Genomic DNA, 20,269 nt, shown 5'->3' with positions numbered 1-20,269 from the left:
CACCTTTATTTCTCTGCTTCTGCATTCGTACTCCGCGGTGAACACATTGATAGAAGTATTTTTACTCGGCTGCACACATTTATAGCTGAGAGACATTATACATATATCTAAAGATTTGAACGCCGTGGAGAAGTTCTAACGAGCTATCTCTCTATAGCTTGACTCGAATGACTAGATTTACATCGGAATAACGACCAACAAAAAGAACAGTTTATCACAGCCACACAGAACCGAATAAGCCTTCCTAGTCAACGCGTCTTTTCTCCATGGAGTGTACATTATAATCACTGCTGCATCATTTTAGGCGATTAAGCAAAGCAAGACTTTTCATTTTTGTTCCATGTGTTATCTCATTCAGTACTCGTTAACCTTGAGTATGCATCTGCTCAGCAAATAATGATTGTGCCTGGTAGCGGGCATTATTTATTCCATTTCATATGAATAGATTCAAGTCGGTTATTCGTGCGGATTACATTGCCTGCCTCCCGCACCTTTCCCAAGCAATGAAGTATTTAACGCCGGCGTTTTGTCTAACAGCTGTCATGCACGCACGCAGGGGCCATTTCTACAAATTCCCCGCACCCTAAAAATAAAAATAGAGGCCGCTTGGTTCTTCCTCTCCTCCCTACAACCAAAAGGTCAATTGCAAAAATGGCAAATATCCCAAGACCTGAACATCCAAGACCAGATTGGTTTAGACCAAAAACACATTGGGAAACCTTGAATGGTGAATGGGATTTCGCATTTGATGATCATGATATTGGTCAAGATCATGGTTGGTGGCAGTGGAACGGGGAAGGGAAAGGACCGTTTGAAAAGACGATCATTGTTCCATTTGCACATCAAACAGAAGCATCTGGAATCAATGATAAGAACGATCATGAAGTGATCTGGTATGCACGTACCATCAGCAAACCGGCAAATATCGAAAATGATGAAATGGATCGTATCATTTTACACTTTGGCGCAGTGGATTATCAATGCACCGTTTGGGTTGGAGGCGTTCAAGTTAAACAACACCAAGGTGGTCATGTTGGCTTTAGTTGTGATATCACTCCACAGCTGAGACATTTCGCATTGAAGGAAGCTCAACAAATTCCAATCGTTGTTCGTGTTCGTGATGCCCCACACGATGTAACACAGCCACGTGGAAAACAATATTGGAAATCGGACATCGAAAGTATATGGTATTATCCTACTTCTGGTATCTGGCAACCTGTTTGGCTTGAGCATGTGGGAAGATCTCATATTGACAAAGCAGTGATCACGACAGATATCGATCGTGGCACGATTCACATTGCAGCAGATTTGGCAAATGTAGGAACAAGCGGGCGTGATGCACATACGGCCGGTGCATTTTTGGAAGCAACTGTGACACTGTCTGGCGTTTTCATCGGATCAAGTCGCAGCCTGATCTCCAATCAAACTGCATCAGCTGCGGTGACAGTTGGAGTCTTGTTTGATGGGATCGAACGCCCAGCTTCACTAGCAGAGGTGATCAAGAAGGAACAATGGCAAGAAGGTCTTGCGCTTTGGAGCCCTGATCATCCAACGCTGTACGACATTCAGCTATCTTTGATCACTTCTGAAGGTCAAGTGCTGGATATCGTTCAAACATACACGGGCATGCGTAAGATCCATATCACAGACGGGAAGATTTGTTTGAATAACGTTCGTCTCTTCCAGGCTTTGAATCTCGATCAAGGATACTGGCCAGGATCAGGATTAACAGCGCCAACTGATGAAGCTTTTAAGAATGACATCGAAGGCATGAAAGCGGTGGGCATGAACGGTTGTAGAAAGCATCAAAAGGTTGAAGATCCACGATTCTTGTATTGGGCAGATAAATTGGGTTATCTGGTTTGGGGTGAAATGGCAAGCCCATATGCATTCTCACAAGAAGCCATTTTGCGATTCCAGGCCGAATGGACTGAAGCAGTCATGCAACAGATCAATCACCCTTCCATCATCTCTTGGACACCTTTCAACGAATCATGGGGTGTGCCAAATTTACCGCAATCGCAAAGACAAAGAAATTATCTGACGGCAATGTATTATCTAACCAAGACTCTTGATCCGACTAGATTGATCATTTCTAATGATGGCTGGGAACAAGGTACGAGCGATATGGTGGGATTCCATGATTATATCGATGCAAACATCTTACGCAACACGGCCGCCAATGTAAATTTGATCCTCATGCCAAAGTCTGGCAAAGATATCATCTTGCCAGGCGAACCGGCATACGATGGAAAGCCAATCTTGTGCACAGAAATGGGAGGTATTTCATTAGAAGGAGCAGATGGAGATCGAAAAGATTCTTGGGGTTATCATAAAGCAGGAAATGAAGATGAATTGCTTGAGCGTATCAAAGGAGTTGTTGATGCTATCATCGATGGAGGTATTTGTCAAGGCTTTTGTTATACGCAAACTACGGATACCGAACAAGAAACGAACGGAATCCTTACAAAGGAACGTCAACATAAAATCGATCCGGAAAAACTTCGTCATGTGTTTGGCCGTCGACCTTTCTATTGAGAAGAGTGTATGCTGGTATAGATTTGCATAGTGTATAAAATTTCGTACAAATACAGAAATGATTATGTGATTATGTATACAATGTGTTAAACTTGTCCGGATTTGAGGAATTGCTGAACGCTTTTTAGAGAGACCTCTTTACCGCTCTGCACATCTTCATCTTCCCGCTTACGCTTTCGATCCTCCGCTTCATTGGTGTCTTCGTCCATCTTTATGTCCTCTTCTTCTCCCTCAACATCCTCCTGATCGCTATCTTCATCAGGCGCCAATCGCATCTTCCAATCATATCGTTGACCCAATTCATCTGTAGCTTCTCTTGCATGTATGTAAGAACGTGTGGCTTTGGAAGCAAAAGTGTCAAATTCTCGTATTTGATTATGCATTTGTTCTATCCAAGCTCGTTTTGTTTCCATATCAATCGAAACCATCTCTTTACTATTCGGTAAAGGATCTTGAATGCCTGCATACGTCTTTAGCCATTCTTGCCATCTTCGGTCCGCATCTTCTGTCACCTTTCCATCTAGTCCTCTAGGTAGCAATAAAGATGGGATGACAGTTTGTGCTTTCTCGGCATCCAAAGGGTAAAAGGGATGTGGGGCTGCTTTCCTGAGCGGATTATTTTCTCCTTCACTGTATGTCAGCTTGGGCAGTCTAGGTCCATCCTCTGCCTCACTGCTTTTTTCGGCACCAGGCTTGCCTCCATATAAGGCATCATGACTTGCGTTCGAGCCACTTATCCCTACTCCACCATCTCCCTGTCTATCACCATCGTCTTGTGAGAATTTATTATTTTGCATCGCATCTTCCATTAAAATTTCATCACGTTTTGCCAATTGAGCGTTCAAATTATTCGGATTTGCCAAAGAGATGAATTGACTTAATGAATGAGTTTGTGAAACGATTGTCAGGTGTCTACTCAATAGTGACGGCCATTCATCCAGCGTTTGCGCATTCATTACGTGATCTTGTAATTCGGTTACAGAGTTTAACAGGTGTGCCATCCGTCGTTGAAGTTGAGTTAGTTGTTCTAATGGCAGAGGTGCTTTGGCGAGTGTTGGCATTCGCATACCTGATGCATCGCTTGTCGGCCCCATCGTTCCACCTTGCGATGGTCTGGGTGCCATAATGACCGAGTATTGTTGGTGAACGGAGTGAGGAAGATCTCGACCAATACTTCTTCTTAATTCAACCTAAATTTTAAGCACCGCGCGTCCGTGCGAACAAAAAGGCATGACAGTCTATGCTGCAGAAGGTGCTTGCTGATAGCGATGAGGATATTTCACTAGAAAGACGGTATCTTGGGAGATGTAGCAATAGATATATTAAAGTGACAAGATTATGTATAAAGTATATAATCAGACTTGAGCCCTACCGATTCAGTTGAGCGCCTACAATGATACCAAACGCAGCAACGATCAAAGCACCAGTAAATAAAGCCATGATTGAAATTTCGATTTTTGAAGGAGGAAAAGAACCTTTCATAAGTGTATTCTGAACTTTGAAATATCGATAAGCACCCATGATCAAACATAGTGCTCCAAGAGCAATACACGTTCCACCGAGAGGTTTTCCCAATGAACGTAAACTGTCCAACCTGTTCATAGCTAGCGGATCGAAGATATCTTCTCCTTCGTCTTGGACGAGGTACGTGGCTGATTGCTGAGATTGATCAGGATAGCCGAAAATATACTGCAACAGAGAAGGTCCATCGCTTCCTTTATTCGAATTCGGCTCAACCAATTCAGGTAATTTGAACAATTGCGCAATCGCAACGCCTAAGCTGACCAATGCCAACGATGTACGCAACCATGCCAAAAAAGTCCTCTCTCCGGCCAAATGATCACGAGCGACGGAACCCTTTCAGGATCAAGATGAGGATTGTATGGTCAGTTCACCTTACCCTGATACTTCTTTGCATTTGACTGCATTCACTCACCTTATTCTCCAGCTCTACCGATAATGAGGGCAAGGATGAGCGTATCCGCCCTACAACGCTCGTCATCGTATCACTGTTGCAGTGCACCTCTTCGACTCTATGGTGACGGTGATGAAAAGAGGTAGATGTTTCTCAGATAGGAGCTCGGTGTCTCTTTAATCTGTTAATCTTATCTTGATTGTGCTGCACCTGTCAAGCAATTAAAAGTTTAACCGTCAACGCGTCGTCCCTTCACAAGCATCATGACGATACTATTTTTTGATTGTGTTTTACAGGAAAAGAGCATATTGATACAAATTACAAGGTAAAAATGTCAATCTAATGACATCAAAAAACGCTGGCATCAAAAGCACCAGCAGTTAAGCAAAGGTTACGTGGAGTGAAATGAACATCCAACATAGGAGTTTGTTTGGTAAACATTGTGGTTATACAATCTGCACTAGATTGTTGTTCGTTCGCTTCGGACGAATTTTGCATTTGACCGTCAGCAAGTGCGATCGCATCTTGTCCTCCTCCAGCCGCATTACTACTTAAAGGACCATCATTCATCGTTGCACTTTTCATGGAAGCCCCAAACGCATTCGGCTTGCGTACACCGCCCGCTCCACGAACGTCCCAGCAGCGAACTTGACAATCGGCACTTGAACTAACGAGCATCGATCCATCAACACTGAAATCCATCGACAAAATCGAAGCTGTATGTCCCCACATCTTCTTGATTCTCTTTCCACTGCCCAAATCCCAAATGCTGATCGAACAATCATTTCCATCTGCTGCCGTTGTGGGTGAATTACCTGCACCTGCCGAAGCAAGATAACGACCATCAGGACTCACTTTTACACATGAGATTGCACTTTGATGACCGACAAACAATCGTACACATGCTCCGCGTTGAACGTCCCATAATCTACACGAACGATCCGATGAACCTGTAGCGAGGTACAAACTGTTCGGATGGAAGTTGAGACAGTCTACATCGCTCAAATGTCCGGCATACATTCGCAACGGGTTCACACGTTCAGTACTCCATAATCTTGCTGTTTTGTCCGCACTAACGGTAGCAAAGTATAGTCCTAAAGGACTCCATTCTACATCCCATACAGGTTGTTGATGTCCTCTGTATGCTACCAAAGCTGTGAATGTGTCTAAACTCCATAGGCGAACGGTAGAATCAGCACTTGCACTAAGCAAATGACGAGGCGGTGTAGCACTTCCTCCAATAGGGTCAAACGAAACTCCATACACTGGCCCGCTATGACCGATCAGCTTCCTCGTCGATTGAGTAGTTCGTTCACGGTGACGGTCCAACGCTTTGCGGTCACGTACCTGTGAAAGTGTGAAATCGTTACGAAGACCGCGTAAAGGCTCCCCCTTCAAGCTCCATACTTGTACATAGCTCTCTTCAAATCCAGCTGCCATCAAGCTGAGATCGGGTGAGAATTTTGAGCAGGTAAGACCATCATCAGCATCGTGATAGGTATAAGAGCATATGCTAGGCAGGGCTGCTGTCCTGGCTGCTTTGGCACCTTCTTCACCCATTGCATTGAAGCTCGCATCGCGAACGTTTGACATGAATGAAGGGCCCGATAGGTTGGCGATTGAGGTTTCTCCCGTTGTTGCATTTAGGGAAAGATTGAATCGTAAAGCCTTCCTTGCATCACGCACTTTTGCCACTTCCCGTTCTATGTCTATTATCCGATACACAGGTGCTTGTGGTGGTAAGTCAGTATAGGTTGGTTGCAGAAGACCTTTTTGATTGGGCGCGACAGATCCAGCATTTGGTGTGATGGCCTTATTCTGTTCGTTGCCTTGCTTGTTATTCTCTGCATTTACCTCTCTTTCCACTTCTCGCTCTACCTCTGTCTGTAATTTCTCCGATAGTGGAATATCAGCTCCCAGCTTAAGTTGAGGGCCTGCTGCATTTTGATTGTAGTCCAATACTGCATCCCGATCCGAAACGACTGCCGAGAATAATGCAGGATATTTGCGAGATTTGAATCCTGTAGCAGAATATGCTGGACCTGCTCCTGTCAGTCCAGTGCTTTCTTCGAGAGCTGTTATGCTTAGCTGTTGTGACTTCACATCAATAACTTGAACGCGCATTCTTTCATTGATGATCTTCAACATTGCTTCTCGAGCCCTTCGGTCGTGCTCGCCAGCACCATCATCTCCTACTCCTTCACCAGCTCCTGCGCCGCCTGCAGGCCCACTCCCATCGGTGAGCCATCCTAATAGCAATGAGAACACGGTTGACGTCATTTTGATCACAAACCTTTCACTTCTGAATCTTTGAGCGATAGGGTCCTCTGCCACATGAGACGGGAGCGAAATGAATCGCAAATCGGCAAGCAAAGCAGCATGTTGTGGTAAAAATGTCCAAGAATTGGCCGTATAGAACGCGGATGCTGCAGCCCCAAATCCTAAATCGATCAAATCCAAATAGCTATGGACGAATAATGGCAATAGGAGAGGCTGTAGTTCAGGCTGATAGATCTCCAGACTACCTTCACACCAATTTCTTAGCTTGCTGAAGCCTCTAGATCTGTCAGTTGGATCAAGCATCAGTGCCTGCACAGCAGCTTGTTCCAATTGTCCCAAAGGCGAGTTACTCGATCCATTGGACGTTCCATTAGCAGTGCCTGTTGCATTGGGTTCACGAGGTGCACTCTTTACCGCTAGATCGAACAGACTTACGGATGGACTGCCAAATCGCATGCCAATATTTGTTCGTGCTTGTTGAGGATTTTGACCATTTGTCAATGCTTCAATTTCTGCTCTTAATGTATCTTCTCCCTTTTTGAAACCTCTCTTTTTGAAGTAAGAAAGTACAGCAGACGTTTGTGCAGGCGTCATTGAATCGCTCAGAAGGGTGTTGGGCGTATTGAGTCCACCTGGCGTATTTGAAGTACCGCTTAATGATTGCTGTGATGCCGAACCAGAAGGATCGGGTGGTATAGATGATGATGTTTGCGGCATCTTAGAGCTCGCATCGGCAGCAGACGCTGCATTGGATGCATTTAGGCCGCCTCCCTCCGTTGTTGAGCCCTTTGCATTTCCACCAGCATCATCCTTTCTTGCTGGCGTTGAAACCATCTCCGATATTCACGTCAGAAGTGATGAAGTTCTGAGTGATGGAGTTGATGCGTATATGCGATGGTGATGGTGGATGGGGATCGTTCTAATTAGCGCGAGAAGATGCAATCTCTCCATCTTTACGCGCCTGGTGAGAAACGCACACGTGAGTTACACAATTCTTTAACAGCACGGACCCGAACCACTCTTCTTGTCTTCCTGCATTCACTCCATCCTTTTTGCTTGCTAACGAACCGATAGCTTAGCAAGAAGGCTCAAGGATTTGCTCTTGTGTCTGGCTAGTCTCGTCATGGCAGCACAATCTACATCCTCAAGAGCTTTGCTATATTTCTCTGAACGTGTAGAAGATGCAACCGAAGCAGTGAAAGGATTATTGGGAGGATCGAATGCAGGCAAATATGTCGATACATCAGATGATGTTATCCGAGCTCAACTGGAGTCAGATAGGGATGAAGTACGTATCGATGGCTTAAAGACTGTCATCACCTTAATCTCAAAAGGAAGGGATGCAAGCGGGTATTTTGCAAGTGTGGTAAAATTATCTAGTAATGCAAATCTGGAAATTCGGAAATTGGTCTACATAATTGTAAGAAGATACGCAAGAAAGCAACCTGATATTGCACTTCTTGGAATCAACTCTTTCCAACGTGATTTACAGGATCGAAATGAAGTCGTTCGAGCAATGGCATTGCGTGTTCTGACAGGATTACGTTTGAAAGTTGCGGCAAGCGTTGTTGAAGTGGCCATCAGCAAATGCGTTCGAGATTCCAGCTTCTACGTGAGAAAGGCGGCAGCACATTCTCTCATAAAGTGTGTCGATATCTCACCAGATTCCAGAGAATCATTCAAGCAACACCTTGCAACATTGCTGAACGATCGAAACCCGGCTGTATTGGCAGCAGCCTTGGCGGCATGGTCAGCACTTTCTCCCAACGATTTGCAAGCATTACATGCACACTTTCGTAAGCTATGCTTTGCGATGGGAGATATGGATGCATGGGGACAGAAGCTTACTTTGGACGTGCTAGGACATTATGCCAAAAGATGTCTACCAGAACCAGAGAAGGATGCTAAAATAGATCACGATCTGGATCTCCTTCTCATCAAAGCAGAGGATCTGCTCTTCAATCCGAATGCAGCGGTAGTCACAAGTGCAGCACGTTTGATATATACACTGGCTCCTATAGAGAAACGTGGCGTCATTGCTCGGCCGATGACCCGACTGATTGATGAATCATCGGATATCTCCTTTTTCGCTCTTTTGAACTGTCAATATGTTGCCAAACACTCGCCTGAGCTCTTTGCTTCGATGGCACATCGCTTCTTACCAAGGTCTTCTCTGAAGGAATCTGACTATGTGACAGTGATCAAGTTGGAAATTCTAGTCGATATAGCAAAGGACAAAGCCTCAGAAGAATTGGTGGTGACTGAATTGGTTGAAGAAGCAATGAACAATTCGTCAGAAGAAATTGCAACAGCTGCAGTAACACAGCTGGGAAGATGGGCAAGTGAAAGCGATGATGATCAAAGGGCGAAATGCTTAAAGCTTTTATTGCAAATTATCAAGGACAAACGATCAAAAGGTGAAGTTGTGGCAGAAGCCCTAAATGTTATTCGAAGATTAGTGGAAAAATCTCCCGAAAAGTTTGCTGGTCCGATCATACATCGTCTGGCACCGATGCTGTTCACAGCAAGTACTGCAGCAACAAAAGAAGATGAAAGCGGGAAGAAGAAAAGGTTGAAGCTGGTAGGGAAGGGTGCAATCAATGCTCCTGCAGCTCGAGCGACAATTTACTGGCTTTTGGGGCAGTATTGTCAAGCGAAGATCAACGTGCAATCGGCTGATGACAAGACTGAGAAGTGGACGATCGCATATGCAATAGCGCTTGACGTACTACGCAGAGCTGCAATTAATTTTTCGAAAGAAGGTGAAACAGCAAAATATCAAATTGTTACACTTTCGACAAAACTGGTCACTTTCTTTCCTACAGTCAAAGATGCAAATCCTGCTCACATCAAGGCTTTGAATATTTTGCACGGACACATTCTTCAACTTGCACGATATGATGAACATTTTGACGTTCGAGATCGTGCTAGATTTTGCAAGGCGCTTACTGATCGTTTAGAGGTGGGAATCAAGGCTGAAAGTGAAAAGAACGAAAAAGCGAGCACATCAAAAGAAGCAGAAGACCCGCAAATCACTAACGACGATCAGATAGATGATCAGCTGGGAGGTGTGGTGTTGCGACGTAACCAAGTGATCCACATCCTGTTCAATGGAATGAGAAGAAAGGACGTTCAAGGCTTTGATCATGATCAACAAGAGCAAAACAAGACATGGAACACGTTAAGCTCTGCGATCGGACCACATCAATCAGCAACGATTCCTTACCAATTGCCCGACTTTTTCATTGAACCGTGGGCCGATAAAAGTACACTTCCGCCCAGTACGGTGAGAGAACCAAACGATCAACCTGTGATCGAATCAAAGGAAAAGGTACAAGCGTCCATTTCGGGCGATCTTCATAAACACGTTGTTGATACGACCCAATCTTCCGGTCGTTCGACTCCCAATGCTGCACTTTTACAACAGGCAAACAATGCAAAGACCAAGTATAAAGATTTGGACGCATTTTTGGATGCAGACAGTGAAGAGGAGGAGGAGGTCGACAAGACAGAAGAATTGGAGGAGGGAGAGGATGAAGAAGAAGAAAGTGAAGACGAATACGAGAGTGAAGAAGAAGAAGAGGACAATGAGGAAGTTGAATCGGATGAGGATGCGGGAGAGGTGTCTGAACAAGAAGCGTCGACGTCAAATCAATCCAAGCCAACTACATCCATCAACCTACCTCAAGAGGAAAATGCATGGGCTTAAGACTGGAATGCAATGTACTATTAATAGCATATCAGACACATATTCAATATACCTTTACGAGCAACAAGTTTACTTTTTGCTTTTGATAATCAAACAGAACTGAATTTGTTGTGATCATATCAACAATTATGGACAGATCGACAGAGTATATATGTACAATGGGCATAGACGAGAAGAGATGAAAGCAAAAAAAAGCGAATGAAATGAATGTATGAATGAGTGCATAGAGGAAGTAAGTCATGGGCAGTTTGTATGTTTGTGTATGTGTGTATGAAAGAACTCTAAATGTACAATGATGATATGTGAATAACTGAATAGATGTGGTCATGATATGCTGGTGCACCACTTCTGTATGCACCTCTGATGAGAGTAAGTGACCTGAAGATAAAACTAATTTGCAGCGGTCTTGGTCGAGTTGCGATTGAAAATACCATTGTTGGACGTAGAGCTTCGAAGCGAGTTAGGTGCAGCCGGACTTGGACTACTTGTACGACCGATTGGACCGCCTAAGCCCATCGTGAAATTGTTCACACTTCCTACGCTGGAATCGGGATCTTGTTGACGATTAGACGAGAAACTTCCATCACGACGACGATTGAAGGATGTTGATGAGTTCAAATTGCTCTTACTTGGTGAGCCATGGAGACGCAAATGAGCACCAAGAGTTCCTTGTGTTTGAATCGGTGAACCTGGATGCGTAGCATTGAGCATATGTTGTTGTTGAACAGATTGAGAGGCAGGTTGCATTGGGTTGGAGAATCCAATGTACTTGCCGTTAGACTTTGCAGGGAAAGGCTTCTCATCCTGCATATTCGCACTGAATTCCAAGCTGACTCCAGATTCTTTTTCTAGATCCAAAACCGAAACAAATTTACGACCAATCTTGTTGACCAAATCAACATTTGACTTATCACGGATCCACAATGCGATACGATCTCCTTTCGTACGCGTTGAAACAACGGCACCGCAAATGTCATCCGCTTCATCGATATCTTCACCAATCAATGCCAGCACAAGCCACATCCAGCTACGGTCTAGCAAAGCTTGGTTTGCTCCACGCAAGGTGATCGTCCATTTGCCACCTTTTGTGTTTGCCGGATCTTCCCACATTGGCTTGATGTTATTCTTGAACAAATGATAATTGCTATTACGTTCCAATTGCGAAGGTCTACGCAATGTTCGGAAAGTGGTCATAAACTTTTCCACGGTATCATATTGACCAAGCATCTTCAACGTTGCTTCCCAAGAAGTTGCACTACTGCTTGAAGCCGACAAAGCAGGTGACTTTGGTGGCTCGCTTGAACCTTGACTTGTAGACGGGTTCCATGTCTTTGAGTCAAAGTACAACGTCCATTTGTGCTCCAAAGGATGCTCATCACTCTTCATGCGCTCAGCACGTTCGCTCTTCTTTAGTGCTGCTTCAATCTCTTCTTTGCTGTCTGTTTGTGTCATTGCGTTCTTGGTCACAGGTGTGCGAGGAGGAGATTTGACCGTTTCCATTTGTGGGCTAGAATGAGTGGAAGTACTTCCTTCCTTTTTCATTCCCATGCGCTTAATGATGTCTTGCAAGCTCGGCACCTCCTTCAATGCGCTTGTCACGGAGCTTCTTCTACTCTTTTCGGGAGATTGACTGGGCTTTGCACCTGTTCCTACCGTTGTTTCTACCGACTTTTCCTCGAACTGAGGTTTTGTTGGAGATGCAGAGCGAGAGCGATTTGAAGCACGATCAACCAAAGATGCCAATACGTCTGAGCGACCACGTTGTGGAATCGGGCGACGTTCTGCAATCGGTGTAGAGTTAGCAGAAGCTTTGAACGGTAAACGTTTGACGGGCGTTGTTTGTTGTTGAGCTGTTGCATGACCACCATTCTCCTGATCAGCAAAGGTTGGACTGACTGAAAGATCGGCACGTTTGAGTCTAGCAGCAATCACGTCCAAAGAAGGCACTTTACTACGGTGCTTTGATGGTGATGCTTGTGGCGTACTTCCACTCTCGTTTGACGCCACACTAACAGAGCCCGGATTTGTCATGGCTCTTGAACGTTGTTGTGTATCAGCCGTTGTTGGAATTTCAGAGAAGCCTGTACTCTTTGAAGATGAAGCAGAAGAAGAAAGGCAAACATCACTCAATGTCTCACATGCACTTTCGCCATCGGTGCTGTTTTGACTATCGGCTGAGACCGGTGTAGTACTTCCGGCTAGATTGAGTGTTTGCTTGATCGGACGGTCACAAGAAACTTTTGCGAACGCTTCTTCAGATGATGGACCGTTGTATGCTCTGCCCAAGATATTTGTACCATGCTCGCCCAGTGGCATGGCGATCGGGCCAGGAGTATTACGTTGACGATTTGTGGAAGACATGTTGTCAAAAAGACGATGAAGAAGTGCAAGTATGAAGATCCGGAATGATACCTCTTGCGAAGATCGATGCAAAGATGATCAAGGTCGGAAGGATAGATTGATTGTATGCTGTTTTTCAATCTTTGCTTCTTTTGTACGATTTTGATACTTCGGCGTTCGAATTCAAGAGCTTGTTGAGACGAAACAACCAGTTTATGAATGTCAAGATTGCGTAAAAAGATGTGAGTACGCACAATTCAGGTATAGAAGCAGCCAAGGGAAAGTGGGTGGTGCATGTAGAGAGGGTAAATGCTGTACACGTTTTCTCCTTCCGAATGGGCAACTATTGTACCGCCTTTTTTCTTTTTGATTCCAGCCCGAAAGGAAAGGTTTTGAAGAGGAGGATGCCTTTTGAAGGTAAGGCGTTAAGATTGATTTCTGAACAAAATGAAAAAAGGTGACTAGAATCGGCGTCAATAATTGATTTGCCTTTTTGATCGCGCCGATTTGATAAACAACAACAACAAGAAGAGTGTTGACGTATGCATATGAAAGAAGGAGATAGACTGAACAAGCTTTTGAGAATGGGAACGCCCAATTCCAATACAATCTTAAAATAACATTGACTACGTAATTGTGATTGTGCTGCTTATGTGCTATTCTTGTTTAGAGTTTACGATCTATCTCAATGTTTTGGTACCTGTTCAAGGGCCGTTTGTGCATATACTCTTCTGTTGCATTTCAATTCGTAGATGTTGGCATCAACCATGATTAAAAAGCGCATCTATCCCGTCATCTCTTCAACGCAAGCCCGCCGTGCTGACTTGGCAGAAGATCTTTCTCCAATCTTCTTTCGCATCCCGCCTGCCAAGTATTTCAATGATTGCATTTTTCAGAGAGAAAGGGCGTCAATCCAATCCAGGGTAAGTAGCCGTGTCCCAATTGAACGAAGTGATATGTATGGAAGCAAGTGTTTTTTACCAGAAAAGTGTTGATCTTTTGGTATGAGGCGTAAAGAGTGGGCTAGCGGTTTTTTGTGCTTAAGAAACAGTGCTCAAACGCCCGTCCTTTCCCCCTCCTTCAACAAAATGCAACAAACATCTTCCATTCATATCAAAGGCATGCAGCTTGCTTTACCGCACATTCACACTCCTTCACACCCGTACTTTTAATTAAACAATCCGACGTGCTAGGTCGATCCATGATGCACAGAATAAAAAAAGCCAAAATATCACTCAACGCGTCTTTTTTTGTGGCCACACGCGCCCGCACTTCTCGGCGAACGGGCATCAAGCTAAATAGCCAAATCGGCGGGTGGGCGTTCTTTTGCTATGGTTTGTTTGGTTTTACCTTACCGTACGCTGCTGCCCAACGCCAACTTTGTCCATCCAAAGGCACTTGGCACTTACTTGCGCTTTTGCTCACACCGTTCGGCGCACACGGTCTCTTTTTGTTTGAACGCCTTTTACGCCAGACTGCATATAAAGCGTACATACGTATGGGCGTAATCTTCTTGAAACACCAACGGATACATACTTTTAATCATCAAAGACACCGTTGCCATGTGATCATTTTGAATCTGCAAACATAATTAAAAGCAGGAACGTGTTCAAGGTTCTTCTGTTCCTGAAGTAGAGTCCGCTTGAATTCTATCTCGCACACCTTTCACAATTGCAGGTAAAATTCGTTTCATAATTGGACTACAAGGAAATCAACAGAAGAAGATAGGGTGACCAAAAAGAATATAGGTAGCTGACTTCTTCCTCGCATAATGAGTAAAAGGCATGGCTAAGAATTGAAGGAAAGAAGATTACGTAAGGTGGTTGTACATTGTTTGAGTTGGACGGAAAGCTGTAAAAAAGGGATAAATAATACTGTTGTTTTCTTGGCATTTCTACAAAAGAACCAGAACAAAAGAGGGGAAGATGACTGGTGGCAAACATAAAGAGAGAGCATACCCTTACTTTTCTTCTGATTTGACGGCTTCTTCTGCTGCTGCTTCAGCTGCTGAAGATGCTTCCGGGATCGCACTTCCAGGCGGATGAGCGATTCCATGCTTTTCACGAACGGATTCAAAGGTTTTCAACATCTTTCTTCTTGCTCCCAATGCAGCCACTCCTTTATCTTCTAAATCTTTATCCGTCATCACCACAACATCCTTCCAATCCATCTTTTCGAAATTGGGTGTATATTTGTGCAATCGTAAAACACGTAACCAAGCAGGAATATCTTGTAACAATTTCAAATCCGTAACATCTTCTTCTTGTTGTTGTCCAGCTCCACCCGGAACGCCACTTGCTTGTCCGCCAACAGTGCTACCAGGTCCGCCTGCCGTTCTAGGCAAAGGCGTACGTGCACTTCCTGGACTTCTACGGCCAGCGGAAGATGGTAAGCCGGAACTGTTTGGCGTCAAGCCTTGGAAAGCAGATCCAGGCGCACGATTACTTCCAACGGCATTGTTGCGCATCGAAGCTTGTTGTTGATAATTGCCTGCTGCCATGGCGGCGATTTGTTGTTGATTTTGAAGAATTTGTTGTTGCATTTGCAAGAATTGAGCTGCACTCATATTACTCAATCCACCCATAGCTGCCATTGCGTTCATCATTTGCATATTCACAGGATTGCTCAATCCTCCACTTGGCGATTGTAATCCTGCCAATGCGTTTGGACTCATTGTCAAGTTGAAATTGTTGGAACTTGCACTGTTTGGCAATGGCGAAGTGGCCATAGCTTGACGTAAAAAGTCGTTTTGCGAAGAGTGCCATAGATTGGGCGAATGTGCGTTAAGGTTAGGTGAAGCCATAGGACTGCTGTGACCTTGAGACGATTGTGGTCCCACTTGACCTCTTCTGCGATATTTGCTAACATCTTGTTCGAGCAAAACATTTCTGTTTTGTGCATCAGTTACGCTTGCCAGTTGTGCTGCAGCTGCTTCGAGGTTATTACCTAGACCATTTGCATTGTCATCACCAAACATGGGCATCACAGGTGTGTTGACCATGCTTGCCCAGTTGCCAGTGTTACTAATCGGGCTCAATGTGTCGTCCAAAGGTCCACTAGGACGAGGACTCTTGGCTGCAGCTGAAGAGAGTCCATCGGTGGACTTGGGACGCATATTGCTGCCCGAGCCGATAGATTCAGTATTGCGGTTCTCTTGGACTTGATCCAAATTACCTCCGGAGAAGTTGCGGGCAGCATGATCACTGGCAAGAGTACCCGGTGCAGAGATGCGATTGGCTTTGAACTTTGCACGTTGAGCAGCCAAGAGAGCAGCTGCATCTTGATTCACATTGTTGCCAGCACCGTACAAGGCAGCTGCATTAGGAGAAAGGAAGCCAGAAGCATCAGTCGATTGACGATAAGCGGAAGCAGAATTGGGCTTGCTGATTGCGGCTTGAGGAGATTTGAGTCCCAAAGATGCCATCTTTGCTTCCATTTGCTCGGCCATAGCGCTGGAGGGGTGGCTTGGGGAAAGTAGAGCGCTCATTGGATCACTGCGGGCCATTTGTTGCAAGACGGTAATGAAGAAGCGAATTTGAACTTGAGTTGATTCTTGCAAGAGACTGTACAGAGCAGCTGTACGTTCAGCTTCTGACAAGACTCTAAACCATTGTTCGATCGCGCTCAATTCTTCCTTGAAGTTTTGATCGAGAGAAGCAGCAGCCATTTCTTCCAAAGTGGCTTCGTAATGGCGTAAATCTTCGAACCACCTATCGATCGCATCGGATTCGGGAGTTCCTTGATGTTGCATTCCAACCAGTTCCGAGCTTGGACGTAAGCCTGCACGACCGGGAGCACCATGAGGTGTACCAGGCATGGCTGTATTGCCCATACTTGGACTTTTGACAGGACCACCGGCACCGCCAGGTCCAGATGATTGCTTGCCAAGAGAATAACGAGAAGTGTTCATGCTACCTACCGGAGAAGAAGCACGAGCAGATGGCGAAGCAGGAGGTCGTAAAGAGGAGAAATCAGACATGGTATTGAATTTTGAGAGGTACGTGCCTGCGCAAAAGGTGAAGGTGAGTAGGAGAGGGAATGAATACGAGTAGTTCTACTTGAGAGTTGCGTTTAAATAGTAAGTCCTAGATTAAGGATCAATACTTTGGCACCAAGAATGACGACAACAAATGGGTTCCGATGAGAAAGCGTTTTATAGTAATTAATGGAGAGATGAGCTGCGCCCAGCGGAGCGTGAATGTTGAGAAATTTGATTGAAAGGCGTAAGGAAGAGGCGTATGTTGAACGGCAGCGATGCGGATGTAAAAAAAGGAGGACGAATACGTTGAAGGAATTCCAACAACGAGAAACAAAACAAAAAGAGATCGACTCTTTTTATCTATCCTTCTTTTTCTTGCAATGGATGATCGCGATGAAGAAGGGGAAATTTAAGTTAAAGTTTACTTGGGATGATGCGCTCGCGCAAATGCACAGATGTGTTTAGTTAAAAAAGAGGCAGACGGAAGAAACACACACACACACAAACACTAATCAACGCCACGCTTTTCCCAAAGGCATGCAAGCAGACAACACATACAAGCACATGGACTGGGTGCCTTAATGCTTCACTCCTCTCTTTCTCTCTCTGGCGTGTTGCTGCCGTGCGTGCATTAGGCAGGGTTAAAGTGCCTTAAACCGCAAAACGCGCAGCGCACCACAAGCCAGCGCCGCCCAAATTTCCACCTCATCGATCACGCACGCACGCATTCATCGTTGACAGGTATATGACACAATGACATTAACTCTATACTATATACAATGTATACTTTTTCGATAATTGTGATGTTCTGTTCAATCCAGTTGAACCATCACGATGCCAGGTGGCAATCTAATCTTCATTTGGATGTTTGAGTATTCATGCTTTGCGATATTGTGTATGCCTGAAAGCGGCTTTTGACTGTGAAGTTCTTCTTTTCATGTCATGACTCGCATATATTCGAGATCTTCTCCAATTATGCTTTCAGCTCTTTACCCAAATAGTCTCGAGTCTTTCCGATCTTGCTCATACGAACTTTGGAGGATTGTTTGTGAAATGGGCTTTTGTTCTTTGACTGGTGTGTTCCATCGTTTGCATGGCCGTTACTTCTTGTCACAATATTGTCGACAAATCTCCAAGGTCTTGCTGAAAGTCGAATAGTAGAGCCAACAGCATAGTCTCCAGAAAAAGCTGACTTCTTTCCGTTGTCGGAACCAGTGAATCGCAAGCACAATCCCGTATCAGGAAGAAAGATTAAAAATCTTTTCTTTCCAGGTACTTTTGCTACTGTACGTTTAGTAGGGAGCATTTCCTTTGTGCTGCTTTCTAACATTGATTCAGGTGAGAATTTCAATTTCTTCTCTTACACGACAATGCGGACAAAGCTTTTTACGTCGTAATGTCCGACGTTGTTGTTCCTCTGTCCTTTGCTCTTCTGTCAGATACGGAGCAAATGGTGGCTTATCTGGCAATGTCTTTTTGAACCACAACACAAGACAACGAGCACAAAATACGTGACCACAGGGGGAAAGCACATGTGGTCCGTATGCGAGTTCCAAACAAACCGTAAGCGCGCTCGGCAAGTGTAGACATATTCCATTCAGCTGTCAAAGAGACAAATTATTCGCCAGCTGAGCTATCTCGAGATGGACTTGTTTCATAGATAAAATTATCAGATTGGACAATACAATTATACCTCAACCTCATTGGGTGCGTCATACCTCAATACAAGGCCACACCAATGGACTATCCTAGTCGGAATGTGCTTGGCGGCAAGTGTGGATCTATTCCATTCAGCCGTCGACGACACAACACATCACTGTACCAACTCATTAGATCCTTTGTATTACCTTGTTGTTCTATGTATTAATGAAATTCAATCGGCAAAAGGTACGGTCAGATCTGATTGGCTAGAAAGGCTTGATCAATTGCCACCCGATGAGCTTAACTTTGCACTTCCATCGGCCAACGGCAAGAGTCAAGCAGCGTGATGATGAGCGAAGACGCTGCGACGATATTTTTAGCTACCATGATGCAACAGCGAATGGACATGCTTGACTCAAACCCTGAAATGGTCGAAGTTACCAGCAAAAACTATGATGCAGCTGCTCGTGCAGCTGAAGTCCTCCGAAGACATTCTATCATGGATACTGCTCATTCTCCAGCCAATCCTGCTACACCTCATCCTTCTGCACCCATCATTGCAAGCACACCTGTTGTGACTGGCGCATTTCCCGGTTCCAGCAACCGACATGCTCGCCGTTCAAGCCATCTTCAGGATGATTGGGAAAGGCAAAGATTTTTAGCAAACATGATGCAACAGCGAATGGACATGTTTGACTCAAACCCTGAAATGGTTGAAGTTGCCAGCAAAAACTATGATGCAGCTGCTCGTGCAGCTGAAGTCCTCCGAGCATATCACGATTATGTGCAACATGGTTTGTTGGAAGCTGACTTCGATATGGATACCTGCACTATCACAGATTTGGATGAATCTCAACTTCAGGATGATCGGGAAAGGCAAAGAAAGCAGAATGTCAACTCTGGGATACCAGATCTCACAAAAGTCTCAGACGCAGATCTTAGACGATTGGTTTATTTTATCCATGCCAAGACCGTGGCTCATGCCAACAATCTTCGTGAAGAACGGGAAAATGGGAAAGGCGAGGCATACACTCTCAATGACTATTTTGACATCGTGATAGAATTCTTAGAGGAGAACGAAATTATCGAGCACGCTCAACTTCACAAATGGTCAAAAGAGCTAATGGAAGAACGCATTATTGTCTTGATGAAGAAAGTCGCTGAGAAAGGGCAAGAGATACTGCAAGAAACAAATCCTGATCCGGATATGAATGCTGTGACGATTGAATCTGTTGCAGAGGAGGAGGATGACACTTCCCCTGCTACACCATTACGTCAGAACAGCACAATCGATGATAGTGGAATTGCAGAAATTGCTCAAAGTATACCGTCAAAGACGATGAATGGGAGCACACCAGCAACAGAGGACAATATTGGAGCCATCTTTTTATCTCGTCGTAGTCAGAGTAAGCAATCACCCGTGTCGGATCGTGAACGTGTTGAACGTATTAAAGAGCAGATGGAAAGTGACAAAATTTCAATGAGAGAGGCATACAGAAATGGTAATCCGAGCTCTATTACTAGGAAACGAACCGTCTCAGAGGAAGTGTTCATTGCAGAGCGGGCGGCTTTACAAGCCAAAATGGAGTTACAAGAGGCAAAGCTTTCCGCTCAAAGTGACACAATCTCACAGCTTCATTCACAATGCGCTTGTACGGTTTGTTTGGAACTCGCATACAGACCACATGTGCTTTCCCCCTGTGGTCACGTATTTTGTGCTCGTTGTCTTGTGTTGTGGTTCAAAGAGGCATTGCCAGATGAGCCACCGTTCGCTCCGTATCTGACAGAAGAGCAAAGGATAGAGGAACAACAACGTCGGACATTACGACGTAAAAAGCTTTGTCCGCATTGTCGTGTAAGAGTTCAA

The 20,269-nt window shown here is 44.7% G+C and overlaps 8 protein-coding genes across 8 annotated transcripts; 3 read left to right on the top strand and 5 right to left on the bottom strand.

Moving 5' to 3' along the window:
- The first annotated feature begins 357 nt into the window (after window positions 1-357).
- Window positions 358-2,581, top strand: FA14DRAFT_72021 (glycoside hydrolase family 2 multidomain protein). Its single transcript, XM_025502758.1, has one exon. It carries the CDS (start codon window positions 652-654, stop codon window positions 2,536-2,538), a length of 1,887 nt encoding a protein of 628 aa, XP_025354688.1. The 5' UTR covers window positions 358-651; the 3' UTR covers window positions 2,539-2,581.
- A 43-nt stretch (window positions 2,582-2,624) lies between these two features.
- FA14DRAFT_123953 (uncharacterized protein) lies at window positions 2,625-3,599 on the bottom strand (the record flags this gene model as incomplete). The annotated part of the gene is made up of 1 exon (XM_025496612.1): window positions 2,625-3,599. One exon carries the CDS (start codon window positions 3,597-3,599, stop codon window positions 2,625-2,627), a length of 975 nt encoding a protein of 324 aa, XP_025354687.1.
- A 307-nt stretch (window positions 3,600-3,906) lies between these two features.
- Window positions 3,907-4,609, bottom strand: FA14DRAFT_168600 (uncharacterized protein; the record flags this gene model as incomplete). The annotated part of the gene is made up of 3 exons (XM_025500148.1): window positions 4,475-4,609; window positions 4,276-4,395; window positions 3,907-4,227 (listed from the first exon to the last, which is right to left on the bottom strand). Exons 1-3 carry the CDS (start codon window positions 4,538-4,540, stop codon window positions 3,907-3,909), a joined length of 507 nt encoding a protein of 168 aa, XP_025354686.1. The 5' UTR covers window positions 4,541-4,609.
- A 192-nt stretch (window positions 4,610-4,801) lies between these two features.
- FA14DRAFT_123400 (WD40 repeat-like protein) lies at window positions 4,802-7,327 on the bottom strand (the record flags this gene model as incomplete). The annotated part of the gene is made up of 2 exons (XM_025496568.1): window positions 4,802-4,983; window positions 5,032-7,327. The coding sequence occupies 2 exons, from the start codon at window positions 7,325-7,327 to the stop codon at window positions 4,802-4,804; spliced, it is 2,478 nt and encodes an 825-aa protein (XP_025354685.1).
- Window positions 7,328-7,781: 454 nt separating this feature from the next.
- FA14DRAFT_161794 (ARM repeat-containing protein) lies at window positions 7,782-10,594 on the top strand. The gene has a single exon (XM_025499299.1). It carries the CDS (start codon window positions 7,857-7,859, stop codon window positions 10,440-10,442), a length of 2,586 nt encoding a protein of 861 aa, XP_025354684.1. The 5' UTR covers window positions 7,782-7,856; the 3' UTR covers window positions 10,443-10,594.
- Window positions 10,595-11,222: 628 nt separating this feature from the next.
- Window positions 11,223-11,828, bottom strand: FA14DRAFT_116197 (translation initiation factor eIF4e; the record flags this gene model as incomplete). Its single annotated transcript, XM_025496159.1, has 1 exon — window positions 11,223-11,828. A coding segment is annotated over one exon (606 nt), but the record flags the coding sequence as incomplete, so codon positions are not given.
- A 2,621-nt stretch (window positions 11,829-14,449) lies between these two features.
- FA14DRAFT_161793 (uncharacterized protein) lies at window positions 14,450-17,181 on the bottom strand. Its single transcript, XM_025499298.1, has one exon. The coding sequence runs from the start codon at window positions 16,759-16,761 to the stop codon at window positions 14,743-14,745; it is 2,019 nt and encodes a 672-aa protein (XP_025354682.1). The 5' UTR covers window positions 16,762-17,181; the 3' UTR covers window positions 14,450-14,742.
- A 1,606-nt stretch (window positions 17,182-18,787) lies between these two features.
- Window positions 18,788-20,263, top strand: FA14DRAFT_181005 (uncharacterized protein; the record flags this gene model as incomplete). Its single annotated transcript, XM_025501051.1, has 1 exon — window positions 18,788-20,263. A coding segment is annotated over one exon (1,476 nt), but the record flags the coding sequence as incomplete, so codon positions are not given.
- Between the last annotated feature and the right edge of the window lie 6 nt (window positions 20,264-20,269).

The sequence above is a fragment of the Meira miltonrushii genome, assembly GCF_003144205.1.
Source record: "Meira miltonrushii strain MCA 3882 unplaced genomic scaffold FA14scaffold_3, whole genome shotgun sequence".
Taxonomy (NCBI): Eukaryota; Fungi; Basidiomycota; class Exobasidiomycetes; order Exobasidiales; family Brachybasidiaceae; genus Meira; species Meira miltonrushii.
The sequence above is the reverse complement of the archived record's forward strand: the minus strand, read 5'-3'. Positions and strand labels throughout refer to the sequence as shown.

Coding starts and splice junctions, on each gene's coding strand:
- FA14DRAFT_72021 (XM_025502758.1), top strand. CDS start 652: ATGGCAAATATCCCAAGACCTGAACATCCAAGACCAGATTGGTTTAGA.
- FA14DRAFT_161794 (XM_025499299.1), top strand. CDS start 7,857: ATGGCAGCACAATCTACATCCTCAAGAGCTTTGCTATATTTCTCTGAA.
- FA14DRAFT_161793 (XM_025499298.1), bottom strand. CDS start 16,761: ATGTCTGATTTCTCCTCTTTACGACCTCCTGCTTCGCCATCTGCTCGT.